This window comes from Falco rusticolus, chromosome 5 (assembly GCF_015220075.1).
Source record: "Falco rusticolus isolate bFalRus1 chromosome 5, bFalRus1.pri, whole genome shotgun sequence".
Lineage (NCBI taxonomy): Eukaryota > Metazoa > Chordata > Aves > Falconiformes > Falconidae > Falco > Falco rusticolus.
In genome coordinates this window covers 91,139,442-91,156,242 of record NC_051191.1, presented here as the reverse complement: position 1 = coordinate 91,156,242, position 16,801 = coordinate 91,139,442, and the positions used below count along the sequence as shown (strand labels likewise).

General features: G+C 47.7%; 1 protein-coding gene across 1 annotated transcript; it reads right to left on the bottom strand.

Moving 5' to 3' along the window:
- Positions 1-5,651: 5,651 nt before the first annotated feature.
- On the bottom strand, positions 5,652-16,505 carry FBXO40 (F-box protein 40). The gene is made up of 3 exons (XM_037387407.1): positions 16,015-16,505; positions 8,292-10,190; positions 5,652-6,288 (listed from the first exon to the last, which is right to left on the bottom strand). Exons 1-3 carry the CDS (start codon positions 16,021-16,023, stop codon positions 6,091-6,093), a joined length of 2,106 nt encoding a protein of 701 aa, XP_037243304.1. The 5' UTR covers positions 16,024-16,505; the 3' UTR covers positions 5,652-6,090.
- Positions 16,506-16,801: the final 296 nt, after the last annotated feature.

Sequence of the window (16,801 nt, the reverse complement as noted above, 5' to 3'; positions counted from 1 at the left end):
AGGGCTCCCCCCTCCCCCGTCCCCTGCCCGCTCCAGCGGAGCCCAAGCTGCCTGCGAGCCGGCTCTGCAGAGGTGCTGAGGGGGGGTCTGCAGCCTGTGCTTGGCTGTGGGGCGGGCGGTGGGTTGCTGCTTCAGGGGGGCTCCAGCAGCTGTGGCAGACCTTGTTCCGCAGGGCAGTAAGCCACTAGTAATTTGTCTCCGGAATCAAACCCCTCCAGGCCCCTGCTCCAGTGCTGCATTACACTCCCGGCAGAAGTCATTCCTTCCGTTCAGCTTGTGCCACTGCCCCTGCTTCTGTTGCCTGCCATGGCTGAGAAGGCTCTGGCTCCATTACCTCTGTAACCACCTTCCAGATATCGGTAGGAAAGTGCTGTGAGCAGCTATTACGGGATGTAAACCAGCTATCATGCAAGCAACTATGGTAGAATAAGTCATCCCTGGTATTAAAATACTGGGCTGTTCAGGACTGGTAGAAAGGAAGATAAAAATAGTGCCTGAGCATCACATGGGTGATGCTATAGGCTGTTTAAATCAAACTCAGAAAGTTAAAAGAGGCTTTTTAGTGCTGCAGCTCAGAGTCAGCTGTGAAGCACTCAGGATCACAGCTGGATATGAAGGGAGGGAACTAATATTAAAAGAGATAAATCCCAGTAAGAACCATGCTGCCATGGGGAAACTAACTGCAGAGTAACGGACCAGAGAATAATCTGTCATGATCACAAGGGGCCCCAGGCCTATAATTCGCAATATGACAGATGACAAATTCCTCCACAAAACCATCACTGAACCTACAAAAGATTCACTGGTTGTAAATAGTGATTAAGTCATAGAGCAAGTGGTCATCAAAAATATATTTGGAGCGTGTGATCATAATCCTTAAACCTAAATTAAGTGGGAAGCTAAATAAGAATAGGCTTGTCCTGTACATGCAGGTCTTGTTTCAAAAGAAATCAAACCCTAAGGAAATAAGAAGTTTTTTTAAAGTGGACTATAGTGGTAAGGACACTGGATGTGAAAGACACTCAAGATTTCTGAGAGACGCACAGTGGCTGTGGAACCTGCACCTCAAGCGGGGAAGCAGGCATCCCTCTGTAGCACCTGGGTGAACAGCCACAAGGTGAAGAGTGAGGACAGAGATTGGCAAAGAAAATTCTTCTTCAAATGTTTTTAGATCAAATGTAACATCAGTCTGGAAAATGGACTTTTGTAAGCAGAGAAAGTTTTTCTTATAATAACTGAACCAGGAAGGAGAAAGTGGCTATGCAAAGAGGACAAGATCAAAATAATTGTTAAAATTAAGTAAGTATAGGATAGATTTAAATAAAAAATACAAATAATAGTCTTCAACCAGGAAAATGGTAGCAGAGAGTGGAGCAGAGGAAAGGAGTGTAATGAATATGAGAGGACAGGAACTACCAGTTCTGATTTGAAATCAAAACAAACATTAATGTGATGAAATTAAGAAAACAAGCTAAGACTTGGATTTTGCTGCATTTTTTTAAACTATAATCATTTTTATTCTTAAGAAAGCGACAAGGAGTTACAGAGTTTTGCAAAATAACCAACACTGTTTCGATAAACTTCACCTTATCTGGGCTTACTTGGTTTTGCGAGTCAGAGTAATTTCTTCCCCCAACCCTGACTTAGATACATGTCAGCAGGGGACCTACCCTTTCACCCCTCATAATTATCATCTGCCCCAGGTCGCTGTATAACAGGGGCTGGGAATCTCCAGCGCCTTCCTCAAGAAGCGTTTGTCCAGCAAGTCTGTCATTGGTGGCAAATGATGAGCCCACGGGAGCATCACAGTGTGTGACTCTGTGGTTCTGCCATGGCCCCTCAGCCCACGTTTCAACAACACAGTCCGCTGTGTCAATGATGGTGCGGAACAGCCTGCATCTCACCGCGTTCACCAGGCTCACCCACATCTCTTCTTTTGTCAGCAGAAACCAAACCAAATCACATCAAGTCTCCATTCCCCTTACGCCTCTGCTCTCCTAAACGCTGCTCCTGCCCTCCCAGCGTCTGCAGAACCGAACTGTTCCCTCCCAAACTGTTTGCAGCTGCATCACCTCTTCCACACCTCGGTTCCCTTCAGCTCTGTGCCCTTTTACCTGTCTCACTTGCCTCTCCTTGTGACACCAAATGCATTCCTATTCCCCCATTCCTGTTCTCTTGTCCCGAGCCTTTTTGCCCTGCTCTCACCTCTCTGATTTCCATGATACCATCGTTTCAGTTCTTGTTCTTCCAACAAGAGGAAACGCCACAAAACGTGCCAGCCTGGGGTGTGCGGAGCGTTGCTCGCACCCTTTGCAAGATTTGTGGGCAACACAAATGGGACCGGAGCCACGGAGGTCCTGAGTGTGGGATCTGACTGAGCGTGACCTCAGTGCTCTGCTGGACTTGGATCCCCTTTTCCAGTTCAGACCCCTCCACAACAGAAGACCTGTACTGGAAAACACCAAATGCTCACTTTCTTCTTACCAAATCCCTCAAGCTGCAATTTAGGAAGGGTTTTCACTTCCTGTTGGTTACAAGCTTAAACGAGGAGCCCAAGGACTTGCTGAACCCGCGCTGAAGCCCCTTGCCTTCTAAGCCAGCGTTATGCTCACCAAGACAAGCAGGGCAGGCAGACTCGGTTCCTTGCAGCTCCCCAAAGCTTCTGCCAACTCTGCTAATGAGCAGGACCGTTGGCACTGACCTGGCTTGGCACATGTCCTGATCAATGGAATCACCCCTGCCCCCAGCCCCCAGCCCCCCACCAGTGTTCAGTGCAGGGCACGGTAAGGAGCAGCTTGAAGCTGGCATTCTTATGCTGGTGGAAGGGTGCCCCCCCCTTGCCCACAGAGCTGTCTCCCTTCCAGGGCCAGCCTAACCAGACCAGCCTGAAGATGACCGTGGGTTTCCAGCATCCATGCTGAAGGCTACTTAACCAAATGTACAGTTCACAGAAGTATATCTATATATTCACAGGGGTGAATCGCTCTCTCTCTCTGCATCTCTCCAGCGTACCCTACAGCAGTACCAGAAGGAAAATGATCCCGTCTCCCAGATGTTCTATGTGCACCCCAGCTGATCCCAGGAGAAGGTTGCGACATTCCTGTCTCTGACCCGCACGTTTGCATCCTCCCTGTAGGCTGGCTCCGGCACCCGCGGCACTGGGAAGGAGCAGGATCGGTGGCAATAAGGCTGGAACTGCAGTCAAGTGATCTCCAGGAGCAGGGAGATACAAGAACAAAATCCTCTGGCATTGACAGGAGGCCAGCAGCAGGACAGCAGTGGTGCCAGTGACACTGGCACTAAAGGTGACACGAGCCCCATTCACACTGAACATCAGCCCCGGTTTCAGGGCAGCTGAGCGGCTGAGCAGCGGGAGATGGCGCACAGGCTGAACCTTCTAACCATCTCTCACACCAGCCTTGAACGCTGCCTTACTCTGAGACCCTATTATTTAAGCATCTTCTTTTTCCCTCTCCTCAAACTATCCATAATTTTATGGATATGTTTTTAAGTACCCAGTGCAGATACTGGCACCTGATTTTGGGACGTGCACTTGCAGCTGCCCTGGTCTGCAGCTACAGTTGGGTGCTCAGCATCTTTCAGAATCAGGTAGATGACCAGTGAAGTATAGGACCCTCATGTAGGGACTAGACTGGGAAGTCTGGCTGTATCTTCTCACCTTGTAGAGGAATGAAGTTGGTGGGTTGATTCGCATTGCTAATATGCAGCTGTGGCCTTGCCTCGAAGAAAGTGGGTTGATGGACCTGGATGATGTGCAGCTGTAGCTTGTTCCTGCTAAGTGGTTGAATAGCCCTGAAGGGGGGTGGGAAGGGGGGTGGGGTGGGTTGGATCTGATCTCTGGAGGAAGGAGAAGTGGCACAGACAGTAGAATCTGGCTGACCATAAAAGCCTTGTTGCAGCCTGATAGCTTGCTTGTGCTGCAACAGTGGGTGCCCCATGTGAGGCTGAGTTGGGCTCCAGCTACATCACCTCTGTCAGCTTCCCTGGTAAAACAGAGTGACAATATCAGGCAACTTATGAGATGTTTTGAGGACAGGTGAGTTTTTATAGGCAGCTTTAAGGGATGGACAGTTTGTTGTGCAGTGGCTTAAGCCATGGGGTGAAGGATGCAAGCACCCAGCTTTAACTGCTCCTGGCCCAGCTTACGTTCCCTGTGTCCATTTGCTTCAGTTTCTTCTGCACAGAACTGCCATGCTAGCTGTGTTTTTCACAGGATACCTGCGCAGACAAGTTTATTCTCATGTGTAAAGCATCATGAGACTTTCCAGAAAGGATCTCTGGGGACAGAAAACAGAACAGCATTAAAAAAATATGACAGTAAGTGTAACTGCTGCTACTCCTACTCCTGAGATCAATCCACTGTCCCCACAACTCGGCTGATATGCTCCTGAGGGTGTGTGTCTGGAGAGGAAAAACATCCTTGTATGGTTAAAATTCTCACAGGAACCACTTAAGCTGCAAGCACAGAGAAGGACGAGCTGCTCTTGGCACAGGTTTGCTCACCACGTAACTTGTGCCTTCAATTACCAAGCGCCCAGCTCAGGTTCATCACCAATTTTTATCAGTAAGAGAGGGCTCCTGCTTGCACAGCTGCCTCATCCCAGGTCTGTCCTGGGGCCAGGGGTGGCCAGTGTGGCATGTGCCCATCCACCGGGGCCAGCTTCCACCCGGGCAGCCAGGCGTGGGGAGCAGCGGTCCAGGCCAGCACATGTCCCGGCTCCCAGCGAGCTTCTCATGCCCGAGATGGTGAGGTGAAAGGCAGACCTCATGGCCCTAGCTTGCACTTCTGGCTACCAGCTGAAAAAAGAATGGGGCATGAGTCAGCACGGCTGTGGCTGCGCAGTTGCTGTTGGCTTGCGGAGCGGTTTATGGGTTTATGGCCGTTCCAGGGAATCCCCCCGACCACCGTCACTGCAGCGTCTCCAGCTAGTGCCTCCGAAAGGGGCTTAAATAGCGTGGTAAGACAGGTGCTGTTGGTAACCTGCCCACTTGCTCTCATCTGTTGCCTCAACAAGCACATTCTGGTTTTAAATTAGTGTATTTATTAAAAAAATAAACCAAATCCTAATCAATCTTCTGCTCTGTAAAAAAAAAAAAAAATTATTATTGTACTCCAGCCAATTTAACTGAAGCAGACACTATCCGTACTGTTACAGAATGGGCTTCTGGGTGCCTTTGCTTTTCTAGAAAAGAATGTTATTTCTTTGACATGTTGTTTACAGTTGCCATTCGCAACATACAACTGAGCAGGTGAGGCATTCTGAAATTGACTTCAAATAGCCTTTGATGGCTTCAATGGATTTTTAAATAAAACAGAGAATGTTATTAACTGAAAAATATAAAAAGTCAATTGAACACCTGAAAGTGTTTGCTACTTGGTGATTTCTAACAAAGAGCAAGTCTGTTCGCTTTGGGTTGGTTTGGACGCTTCCCTGAGCTCGGCTTTAGCTTTGCGCTCAGCTGGGCAGCCTGCCTGCATCGGGGTCTTAAATGACGGTCTGCGGCTGCGCAGCAAATTCCTGAGCCTAGAAGATTAGAACTGGAGTTCTAATTAATCCACTTAGTTGTGGGGGCTCCTTTTCTTTTGCCCATATCTGAGGACAGACCAGCAGCCCCTAGGTCTGCCAGGCAGGATGGTGTCTACCCATGCTCCTAGACCCTGGCTTTGCCAGTAAAGCCGAGGTGTTTCAGACCTCGTAGCTAGGTACGACTGCTCTTGCTTCTCGCAGGGACAAGGGACGGGAGCGGCAGCCTACCTTCCAGGTTGCAAAGATGCTGTTTTCACACAAGATCCTTATTGCTTTCTTCAGGATGCTGTATTAAGCAAGGAACAGAAACATAAACAGAAAGCATGTGATATCAGTGAGGAGTGGCTGACATTTTAACAGTTAAATTAGTGCAAGGGAAGAAAAAAAAAAAAAAAAGATGCAGGAGATTTCAAACACAGCTGGGGAGAAGCCAGTTTTGTATGTCCAAAGGAGAGTTGGAAGCAACAATCTTTACACCCAAATTCCCAAATCTTCTTTTCAAGGGCCCTGAAAGGAGTGTGGCAGAGCGGGAGCAGGTTATTTAGACTCTGCGCTTGAAGGTAGAAACCAAAGTCTTTTGAGTCTGCTCTTGAGATTCGCACATGCCGGCCAGCATCACGGGGTCCGTCCGGGGCTCCACTTGGTAGAAGGGACAATTCTTCAGGTGCTCTGACATGCACATGATGTTGCTGCGCTGCCATTTGTTAACTCGGGAGAACAGGCTGCTGAACTGCCAGATCTGATACAGGAAAGGGGAGAGAAATTGGGGAGAAAAAATGGGAATGCTGGTAAAAATAGAAGAAGATTTGAAAAGACTATATATGCTTATAGTGGGTGTGCATCACTTGTACTGGACAGGCTAGCAAACATCTGATCGTGCAGGGGTGGCATAGCAAGTGAAAATGGGGTCTGTATTGTCATGGACCTTGTACTGGGTTTGCTGCTTAAGGCATCACCTGCCATTTTTAACAGGAAAATGTCCTTCTGCAGGGTTTGGTGTCAATCTAGTGCAGGACACAAGGACACCTGACCACTGCACCTCTGCTGAAAGCTCCATCACACATGCAGTGTGATCCAGGGTGTTCATAAAGCAAAGTGGCTACAGCATGCTTGTGTGACAGCATCTCAGAGAAACCTGACTTCATAACGACCTTCCAAAGCACTTCAAAGTAATTGACATTACAACGCTGTTGTTATTTACCCAGCACCAGAACAAGCCTGGGAAATGTAAAAAACAGAAACGTGCAGCTAAAATTTTCTGATTCCACATACCGTTTGGTGATACACTAGCATGTAGTGATAGGACTGTGATTAAGTCACTTTAATATTTGCTGTATATCATTAAATCAAATGAATTTTTAAAGTTATAGCAGGTTTCTTCTCCCTAAAGCCGTTCCTTCCTGTGGAAGAAGGACAGTCGGTGGCTGTGCTACAGATTACCTGGCCCTGTCCTAGTCCTAAGCAATCATAGCTATTATACACAGCCATCAAGAAATTCAGACTAATTACAAACAGAACATTTTCGAGCAAAGTCTGTGCACTGGAAACAAGACTCCTGTGTGGTCAGTACAGAGAGCTAGTGTGAAAAGGGTTAGATTGTTAGACAGTCCTTAAACTCAATGCTGTTGGTTTGAAATTGTGCTACAATAACTGAAGTTAATTGCTATATGATTGCTCAGCTGGAATTTTTTCCTTTTACTGAAGGAAGCCACATCCTCTAGTAAATTATTTCAGTGGCTAATTCCTGTTCTGGATTGGGCTAATTCAAGTTGCAGCCACCAAACTTTTTTGTGTAACACAGATTTTTAACTCACCATGCTTCATGCTTTCTCTTAATAAAAAGTACTTTCTCTTAATAAAGAGTGATAAACAGTGCTAAGCTTCTATTTCATAAGAATCAATGGGCAGTAATCTTCAGTCGTCTGCTTGAAATCCAGGTCCTGAGATCATTTCTGGGAGTCTTCCCTGGATCCCCAAATCATTTGTCCTAGATCTCTGCCTTGTCTGCTTGCTCGTGCCAGTCTCCCGGGCTATTCTATCAGCTGGCCAGAAGCCGCCCCATAACAGCTATTGCTCAGCTACGACTCTGAGCTGTGTCCGTACCTCTTCCAGGCACAGCCCGTCCAGGCGGTGATGTTCCAGCCCAGACCGCGGGCGCCCAGCCTCGCAGGAGGCGCTTCCTACTCCCTTGGGTGCCCACGACCCTCGCGCCAGGCACTCACTCCTGGCACTCCCAGCACTCCTGGCACTCCCGGCACTCCTGGCACATCACAACAGCCCTGGGGGGTCGATGCGAGTGCCTGAGCTCCCTTCATAGCCCTATCTCCTTGTTATTTACCTTTTTGGTGTTTTAAAGCACGTTTTAGCTTTGACATGCCCTAGATTGGCTTGTAAAGAACACAAAAAAGTATGAGCATCAAGTTCTTCCAAAGTCCATGTGCAACCCTTAAGTACCAGGAATTCTCAGTTCCCAGTGCCCAAAACTGGTGCATGTGCAAACCGGTTAGCCAAGACGAGCTCAGGTGGGGAGGTGCAGCTAGTCAGGGGTGTCTATGACACCCTCCTACCTTCGCTAGACATATTCCATCTTACAGCCCTGACCCCTGACAACTGTGGTGCAAATTCGTGACCTCATGAAGCTTCCCCACACCTGCAGGCTCACACACAGTGTCCCTCACTATGCTCACGCTTTATCTGGGGAGAACTCCTGGATGTCTGTTTCCCAGTGTCACAGGCACTTGCCTTTTTGTGAGCTTTCCATGAAGTACCGCCATGGGAATATCTTTTTTTCTCCCAGACCAGCAGGACCATTCCTCTCTCTTGAAGAAGAGTGGCACAGATGTCCCTCATCAGCACTGACACTTGGGACAACTGAGATAAACTGAAGCTGTCCAGGAACCCCGCGATGTACTTGAGCACTTCCAGCGGGAGGCTGCTCAGCAAGTCCTTACTCCTCTGTTGATTAGCCACCGTGGGACTGCACTTCCCTGACTCAGCAAGGAGCGGGTCCACCTCTGGCTTAATAGCAAATGTCTTGAGGGGCTTGCTGTATATAACCTTGGCCTTAAGTCCATCGGGGCAGAAAGGATTTTGAACAAAAGTGCATCCCAAGTAGGCCAGTGGGCAGCGATGCTGGAACCATCCATCCAGACATGACTGAATATCAGCATGCACATTCTTGAAGTGGGACGGGAACTCATCCCTCCGGAAGAAATGACTGCAAGTGAACGTGAAAGCTGAACTGCTTTTGTTGTGCCTCCTGGTTACACATTCAGTGTAGAGCTCCATGTGGAGTTCTGGTGGGCTCTCTTCATCCAGAGTATCTGCTAGAACAGCATTGGAGGAGAAGGGCTCCAGGGGAAAGCTGTACGTCTGTGTTGCAAAATCCACAAAGAGCCCATCGATACCTCTTGCTTCAGAGATCTCGTGGCCTTTCAGCTCTTTTTCCAGTGCACACAGCAGGGTGGCTGTAACTATATTTGCCTTAGGTAGTTCTTCTAGGTTTAGTCCCAATTCTGAGGTATCCACAGACTTGTCTGAAGTTGGCATCTTGTGGCCCATTGCATCTCCTAGTCGTGCTCTTTTGCCACAGTAACTAACTGGCACTTTGAAGGTGTAGACAGTCTTCACCTCCTGAGCTTCCAGGTTGCCATAGACAAAGTCTTTTTCTTTGGGAGTGCAAGCGGCTAGCTGGCCGAAGCGGATGAGCATTCCCCCGTGATGTACCAGATACATGTTGTAGTCACCTATACCAACTTTGTTCTTCAGCCTCTCCAGGACCCCTTCTTGCCAGGGAGCCAGTCCTGTCATTTCTGTGTTCGGTGTTACTTGCTCAGGCTTTTGGTCCTTTGCCTCGTCTGTGCCCTTAGGTCCTTCCTTTGCCTTCTCCGTGGAGCTGGCAGCATACGGGGCTGATGCTGTTTTCCTGGAAGCCTTCTCCACCGCTTGTTCTGTGCTGGTTGCCGAGCCTGTTACCTTGCAAGCCAGGAGCTCTTTGCTGAAAATGTTCTCCCAGGTTTTGTAACTCCCCAGATCCATTCCCTCTTTGTCCTTCGCTAAATCTTCACGCTCGCGTTGGCTGAGCTCGGGCAACTGGTTGTCACCCTCTTGGGAACCACAGGCTGCTCCTCCCACAGCACCTTCTTCCCCACCCACAGCTTCATCCACCAGCCCTTCCGCCACATCCTTTTTCCTCCACTCTGGAAACAAGTCACCTATTTTCAAAGTCCTGAAAAGTATCTTCTGGTCTCTGAGTGCCAAGGCTGTGTCCAGACATTCTTCGTTCAAGGTCTCCTTCATGATGTTGTTGTGGAGGGTGGTGTCCGAATCCACATTTGGCCAGCGATTCCACTCCATGGAGCAGCAGACCACGCTGGCTGGACAGACCTGGAGGTGCTTCCCCAGCTTAAAGCGGGCCATGGATAAAGGGCAGCCGTAGCCTGCGTTGAGGCAGGAGACCTGCTCTAGGGGACAGAGCAACTGGTGTTCCTCCTCCTTGCACATGTGGAAGGTGGCCCCGCAGTGGAGGCGGCAGCTGATCACCACGCAGGAGACGGTGGGCTCAGCCGGCACGCGGCAGTGCTGACTGAAGCATCTCTCGCAGTGCCTGTGCTGGCCCAGGGCAGCTTTCTGAGCCCGGCGCTGTGTAGCAAAGACAAGAAGACAAGAGTTACTGCCCGAAGGAGCTGGGGTGGCTGCAGACCCTCCGTGCCCATGCTTGGCTTCTACATGTTAGGTGCTTATATGTGCCTCTAGTGGGAATAAGGCTGTAGGCAAATGACTGCCAGCTCCATACAGTCATGTACCGGCACCGGTCCCTCACTCATAATATCTCTACCCTTGCAAGAGTTTCTGGCAATAGCTGTTAATCCTTCCTAAAAATGAGAAAACAGAAGCACAGCGTCTGACAGCGAGTAAATGGAGATGGTGGTTAGCGTGAGGCATGCCTTCTGTTGTCAAAAAGCTAAGAGCATAAGGAACAATGTTCTGGGCCAGCCCAGAAGTCCGGCCAGCCCAGCAGGCTTCTTCAACAACATCCGTACGAGACGCTGTTTAGGCAGAACATGTAGGACCTCCTGTGGTCCCTTCCCCTTGTGTACAGCTGTTGGATTAGGGAACGAGAGGCTGCTCAGGCACTACTTGGAGCTGCTTCCCTGGATACCTTCAACTGGAACCAGTAACTTGGCCCAAAGAGGAGCTGCTGCAAGTTGAAAACTCCCAGCTTCTGCCTCTCTGCTCCTTGCTTTAGGGCTGCACCCCGGCTTGGTTCAGCCTACTGCAAATGTCTGTGGAAGGGAAACAATAAAGAGGAACTGGAGTTCTGTTTCCAAACAGAACCTGGTGCACTTTTTTTTTTACTTTTTTTTTAATGTGAAAATGAGAAAAAGCTTTTTGACAAGTCTTCCCACACCACCCTTCTATGCAGTAGGAACTACATAGGCCCCGCAACTCTCATTTTCTCTGGGGAAAAATAGATATTGGTAGTAAAATAATCTACACTTGCTTTTTTTCCTAAGGTTAAATAAACGACAGCAGTGTCATTGACGTAGATGCAAGTGCTTCTGCAGTGGCAGGTGAAGGGGCCTGCCCCGAGGAGTGCCGCGGGGGAAGCGGGCTCCGGCTCAGGGCAGAGGCGCCCATGAAGCTGCTTCCCCTCCCGAAGGCACTGTCTTAACTGCTGCTCTTTCACACGTGGGCGATGGAAGTCACGGGCAACACCAGAGGAGGAAAGATGTCTGGGAAAGGCAATGCCTGTGGGTTCCTGCAGTCACTACAGACCACCCGTTTGTGCTTGAATTTGATGTGCATCAATTGCTCAACTCATCTTTTTTCCACCCTTTGCAACTTCCAATGCTGACCGATAACAGTTACACCTCCTGATGAATCAAGCCCCTTCCCCTCGGTCCTGCGCAGTACAGGAACACGTCCTGAGCGGTCCCTTTACCCTGGGACAAACTTACACTCTGAAGTACCAGGCTCAGGTTCTCTTGCCTTTGCACGGAAAGAGCTCGAGACAGCAATGCAGAAAAATAATATTTCATAACTACTCATCATAAAATTCCTTGCCCTGTCTTGGGAAGCACTGGCTTCTGCACAGGGTGACACCAGGGGTCTGACCAGGGTGGCCCCAGCCACATCCAGCCCTTAAATACATGCAGTTTAGAGCGGTGTCTGTCCTGCTTTGGGCTGTCCAGTTACATCTACTCTTGCATGGCTCAGAGGAGCAGGAGATACAGATGGGTTTATTTCGCGTTGGCAGCATCCTTGCTGCTCTCATTCTTGTAACATTTTGCTGCAAATATAATCTCTAAAAATAGTCCCAGCTATGACTTGCATAAGGTCAGAGGAAGGCTGGGTACATTACATCGCAATAAAAACATGAACGTGTGAACAATACTTTCCACTGCAAAAGTAACTCTCAGAGAGAAATAATTGATAAATAAAAATACAGCAGAGGCACAGGCCTTATGGTTCTCCAAAACACAGAAAGGACTGACTGCAAAGTTCCTGGAGAGGAGCCTGCTTTTACACTGCAGTATGCCAAAACAAACCCCAGCCACTCGTGTAGAGCAAGAAAATACATGCTTTGTTTACAAAAAGTGACCGTATCAGAGCATTCAGATCCAGAATCAGTCTTCATCATTATTCAGGTATTTTTCAGTTGAGTTTACCTCATGTCTAACTTACATGTGCTGCTCTTTTCAGACAAATGATTTCCATGCTTCTCATTGTCAGATCTGTGGAGCTGGAGGACAGGAAGGGGGACAGAGAATTTTTCTGATATTTATTAGGGTTTGAATGCTGCTTCTATTTTGATGTGCCGGTAATGAGGAGCTCTGTATTTTAACTGATGATCTAGTTAGCTCTGTGGTTTAGGTGGTGGTATTATTGTCAGTGCACAAACTACAGCTTTCAAAACCCTGAGTGGAAAGTTTACAAATTCTTGCCTTGGTAAGTCTGATACGTAACATCCAGAGGCAGGTGACACACAGATCTGTCAGGTGATGAAACATTTCTCTAAACCTGTAAACTTCTTGTTTCCCTGCAACTTGCAAAATTTCATATGAGCTGGGTTAAAAAAAAATCAAACCAGAAATGCTTGTTTGAATCATGTTCAAGCTAGTGTGGAAAGAAAGGATGCAAATTGCAGCCCACAGTCCGTCCACTTTGGTAAATCTTTATTTTTAGGCAGTCATGACAGCAAATCAGGTAAGGTTTAAAAATATACAGCTGCTATTCTAACTAACTGCAGATATGTCTCTGTCTGGAGCAGATCTTTCAGTGACAATACCTTACAGTTTATACACCAATTACAATTTATTTTCAGTAAATGTGTATTTAATTCAGTTGCAGTCAATCAGCCAGAACAATATAACTGTTTTTCTCATTTGGCATTTGCTATGTGTGACTGAACATATGACATACTAAGGTTACACATCGTATCTGAGCTCTTCGCGCAGAGTCAAGGGATGCCTCCCATTTCAAGGAACCATCCAAAAGGGCCACCAGAATCCCCAGATAATCTCCTTAAAGAGTGCCTCTGAGATGAGATTGCAAATGAACATAAAACAATCTTTCAAAGACTCACAACATGATAAGGAGCTCTTAAAAAGATCTCAGGAAAGTTTGCATCCAAATGCTGGAGCCAAGAGTGTTAAAGTTATACATAATGTTACAGCAGAAAAATATTTTCAAGGAATGTGAATGCTTTGGTGAAGTGTATAGGCCAGATAGGAGCCATTCTTGATTTATTTTAATCCTTGTTACCCTGCATATTGTGTTTATCTCATTTTTTTATCATAATACTTAAATCCTGATGTGAATACAGAGTTATTTTCCTTATAGGGTTTTTCAATATACGTATTATCTTAGTACTCGGGGGGGGGGTTCACAACGAATAACGAATTTATCTTTGCAGCACCAGAGGTGCACTTGAGGCTAAAATATACTATTACTTCTATTTAGCAGATGTAGAATTAAGGTACAGAAAGATGAAAATAAATAGAATTACATATAATATTTTATATAAAACAATATATATATATACACAGCAAGCATGGGGATGCTCAGGTTCTGATGTTTCACTGGCAGTTGGATGCCTTCTGCACAAAACCCCTAGCAGAGCCAGCTGGAAAATCATGGTTTTTAGGAGAGCTTCTAAGTCTCCTTAAACCAGAGTTTTTCTTCTCTCTCCATGCAGCACTCTTCCTTAATTACTATGCACTTAACAATCACAGCAAGAAATCAGGCTTGGGTCTCAATTTTGCTAAACAGATATATTTATTTCTTGGAGTTGAGGAAGAAAACACTGCTGCTAGAAACCATACCATAGCACCCTTGTACACGATTCTCAGGGGCCTGAGTTTTCTAAAGTCCTGTCCTTCGATACAAAATAAAAAGCAAATCCAAGAATGCCACCATGTGGAATCACTGTCCTTTGTGGCACACCTGCTCATTCAGACTGATCTTGCACATGGGTGTTGCCAGCCAAGCTTTAAATGAGTCAGGCAGTGAATATGGTACACCTCAGGTTAGGTGGAAAGGGCAAATAAAAGGTATAGACAAAATCTTCATCAGTAACACTGATAAGCTTCTACTGAGCATGTGCAAGGCAAAGGGTTTTTGAAGCTCAGACCTTGAGCAGTTTCCCATGGATTTTATAGGGGCACTTTGATTCCAGGGCAATCCTTCTGGGGAACCTCAAACCCTCAGTATAAGACGTGGAATGAAAAGGTTTTCTGTGAGACAGCTGGCCTGTTAGATAAGCCCAAAGGTGGAAGGACGAAGCTGTAACAATTAGGCAGCTAGTCTCTGTGTTTTCTAGCTGGGGATCCGCTGGCTGAGGCTGCAGTGTGTCATGGCAATAGCCACTAGTTCAGAGTTACTGAACGGGTTGGAACTGCTTGGGTTGGAACAGGTTGGAAAAAATACACTTTACAATGACAAGGATGCAGTAGGTCCACAGTATAGTGCATCAGTCTGGCAAAGGCTTCAATCTATGTTCCTTGCTTTTCTTCCAGAGCATGCCTGCTGCTCAGGCTCTCACAGACATCAGCTTCTCTTCAGCTCCCTAAACCTGGCACGCAGGACCATGAGCTCAGGAGAAGCTGTTGCACCATCCAGCCTGATACCTACACACAGTAAAGCAGCACCAAAACTTGCTCGTGCAATTTCTGCCCAGCGAAGTGCGCTAGTGCTGGTACTGGAGGAGCGGGGCGCAGCTTAGAGCCGGGAGGCGTGGGCAGCACAGGGCACGCCTGGGGAGAGCCCGCACAGCGCTCCCCGCTGTGACACCTGGCTCAGCAGTATTTCTTGTTCCTCTCTACCTGGTGCAACATAGCCATAGCTCACCTGAGACAAACCCACCCCAAAATTCCAGGTGCTGAAGTGGTCCCCTGGGCTGGCGGTACAGTGCGGGGCAGCCCACGTGTTGGGGAGTCGTGTGGGAGGCAGATGGGACAGGGAGAAGGGGGAGGCCGTGGCACAGAGCTGCTCTGCTGCTCCTCCTGTATGTCAGGGGTCCCTGTGCTGTCCTTCGTAGGGACAGCCAGGCAAACTCTCCCCTTGCATGGGTAACTGGGAAACAGGGTTGGGTTTGAGTTCAGCAAGTGCTTTAAAATAACAGGTTCCAATTTAGTTGCAGTGTGAGAAAAAAAACCAGAAAGGTCCAAACTGTGTTTTTTTTTCTTTGGCCTCAGGTTCTATTTTATGCTCTGTAATAATCTCATTTATATACTTTTCTGAAAACTTCTTGAGGAACTCAGAGGAATGGTTAATTGTTTTAAGCAAAACAAAAGAAAGCCAGCCCAAGGCAGGTGCCCAGTATAGAGAATTTCAGAGCTACAGGTTAAGGTCTAAGTCATAAAAAAACAAAGGAGAAAAGATTCCTGAATAAAAATTGCTAAGCAGCCACAACTCTAAATGGTACAGTAGTACCTGTAACCCTTGTGATTATTACTTCATCATTCATTGCCTGGACTACCGAAGTGGTTTGCAGTCTGACTCTACAAAACTCACCAGATTTTAAGTCAGCATTTTGCCACAAGATTGCTCTTCCCTCTCCTCTGACCCTTACTGTATCTCCTTGTCTCACTTCTCCCAGTTTCTTGAAAACTACAGAAATTGAATTTTTGATTTATCATATGTCCTGCTGCTGAAGCTCCCATCTTAAAATCAACATCTTAGTTTTTTAAAAGCCCAGATACAGTGCTGCAAACTATGGCTAATCCACTGAAAAAGTTATGGAGGACTTTTTTTAGAGTAGCATGCAACAGAAGTGTTCACAGTTACCAGCTGCCTCTGTGTTAGGGTGTCATTTAAGACGTCTTGTGTCTGATTATTCCGCTTCATCTTAATTACTAAGGCTGTTTTGAAGACATCTTGATTTTTATAGCTCGATACAGTAACCATTGCACTGCATAAGGTTTGATCAATAAGAACTCCAAGTTGATTTACAAAGCCTTACCTTAATCATAGAGTCCCTTTGTGTGTGCCGCACACTTGCCCTCCTGGCTGCGCTCCGCTGGGTTGAAGTGAGGTGGGTGAGGGAGAGCTGCAAGCAAAGAGAGACAAGAAATGGGAGGACACGGAGCAAGCCCAGACAGAAACATCAAGTAGTTTTGGGATGTTAAAAATAAAACCTGTGCATGTGACCGTGTAGCTCAGCTTACAGAGCAGTCTCCTCCACTGTATTTGTTAACACTGTCACTTCTGGAGCAATACTTCACAGGGAGATGGGAGAGGCAGAACCAAGAATACTCTGTGCCCCCCGCATGAGAGGAAAGGACCAGCCCCCTTCCCGGAGTCCTGCACCAGCTCCCTGACACTCTCTGATGGAGGTTTACCCTGTATGACTTAACTCCCCTCGCTGCCCAGACCGCTTTGGGGTTTCTGCTGCTGGAGCTGTCGTGCCCCCGGCTCCCATCGCCACCAGCTCCAGCAGCTGGTGCAGACAGTGCTGGCAGGTTTCCGAGCCGTCTGCCCAGGGTGGGCAGAAAGAGCAGGAATGGCCCAAATCTGAGCCCCCACCTCCCAGGGACCCCCAAGAGGCTCCCCAGCTCCAGCCCCTCCACCACCAGGAGGAAACTCGAAGGGTGCAGCTCCCAGTGTCACCCTTTCTCAGCCAGACCTGAGGACACAAAGGAGAGCAGTCATGTTTTACCATCAGAGTGGATCCATTAAAGCATTTTCACGGTGAGTTTCATGGTGAGTGTTTCATACTCATGGTGAGCACAGATGTACAGGTACTACTA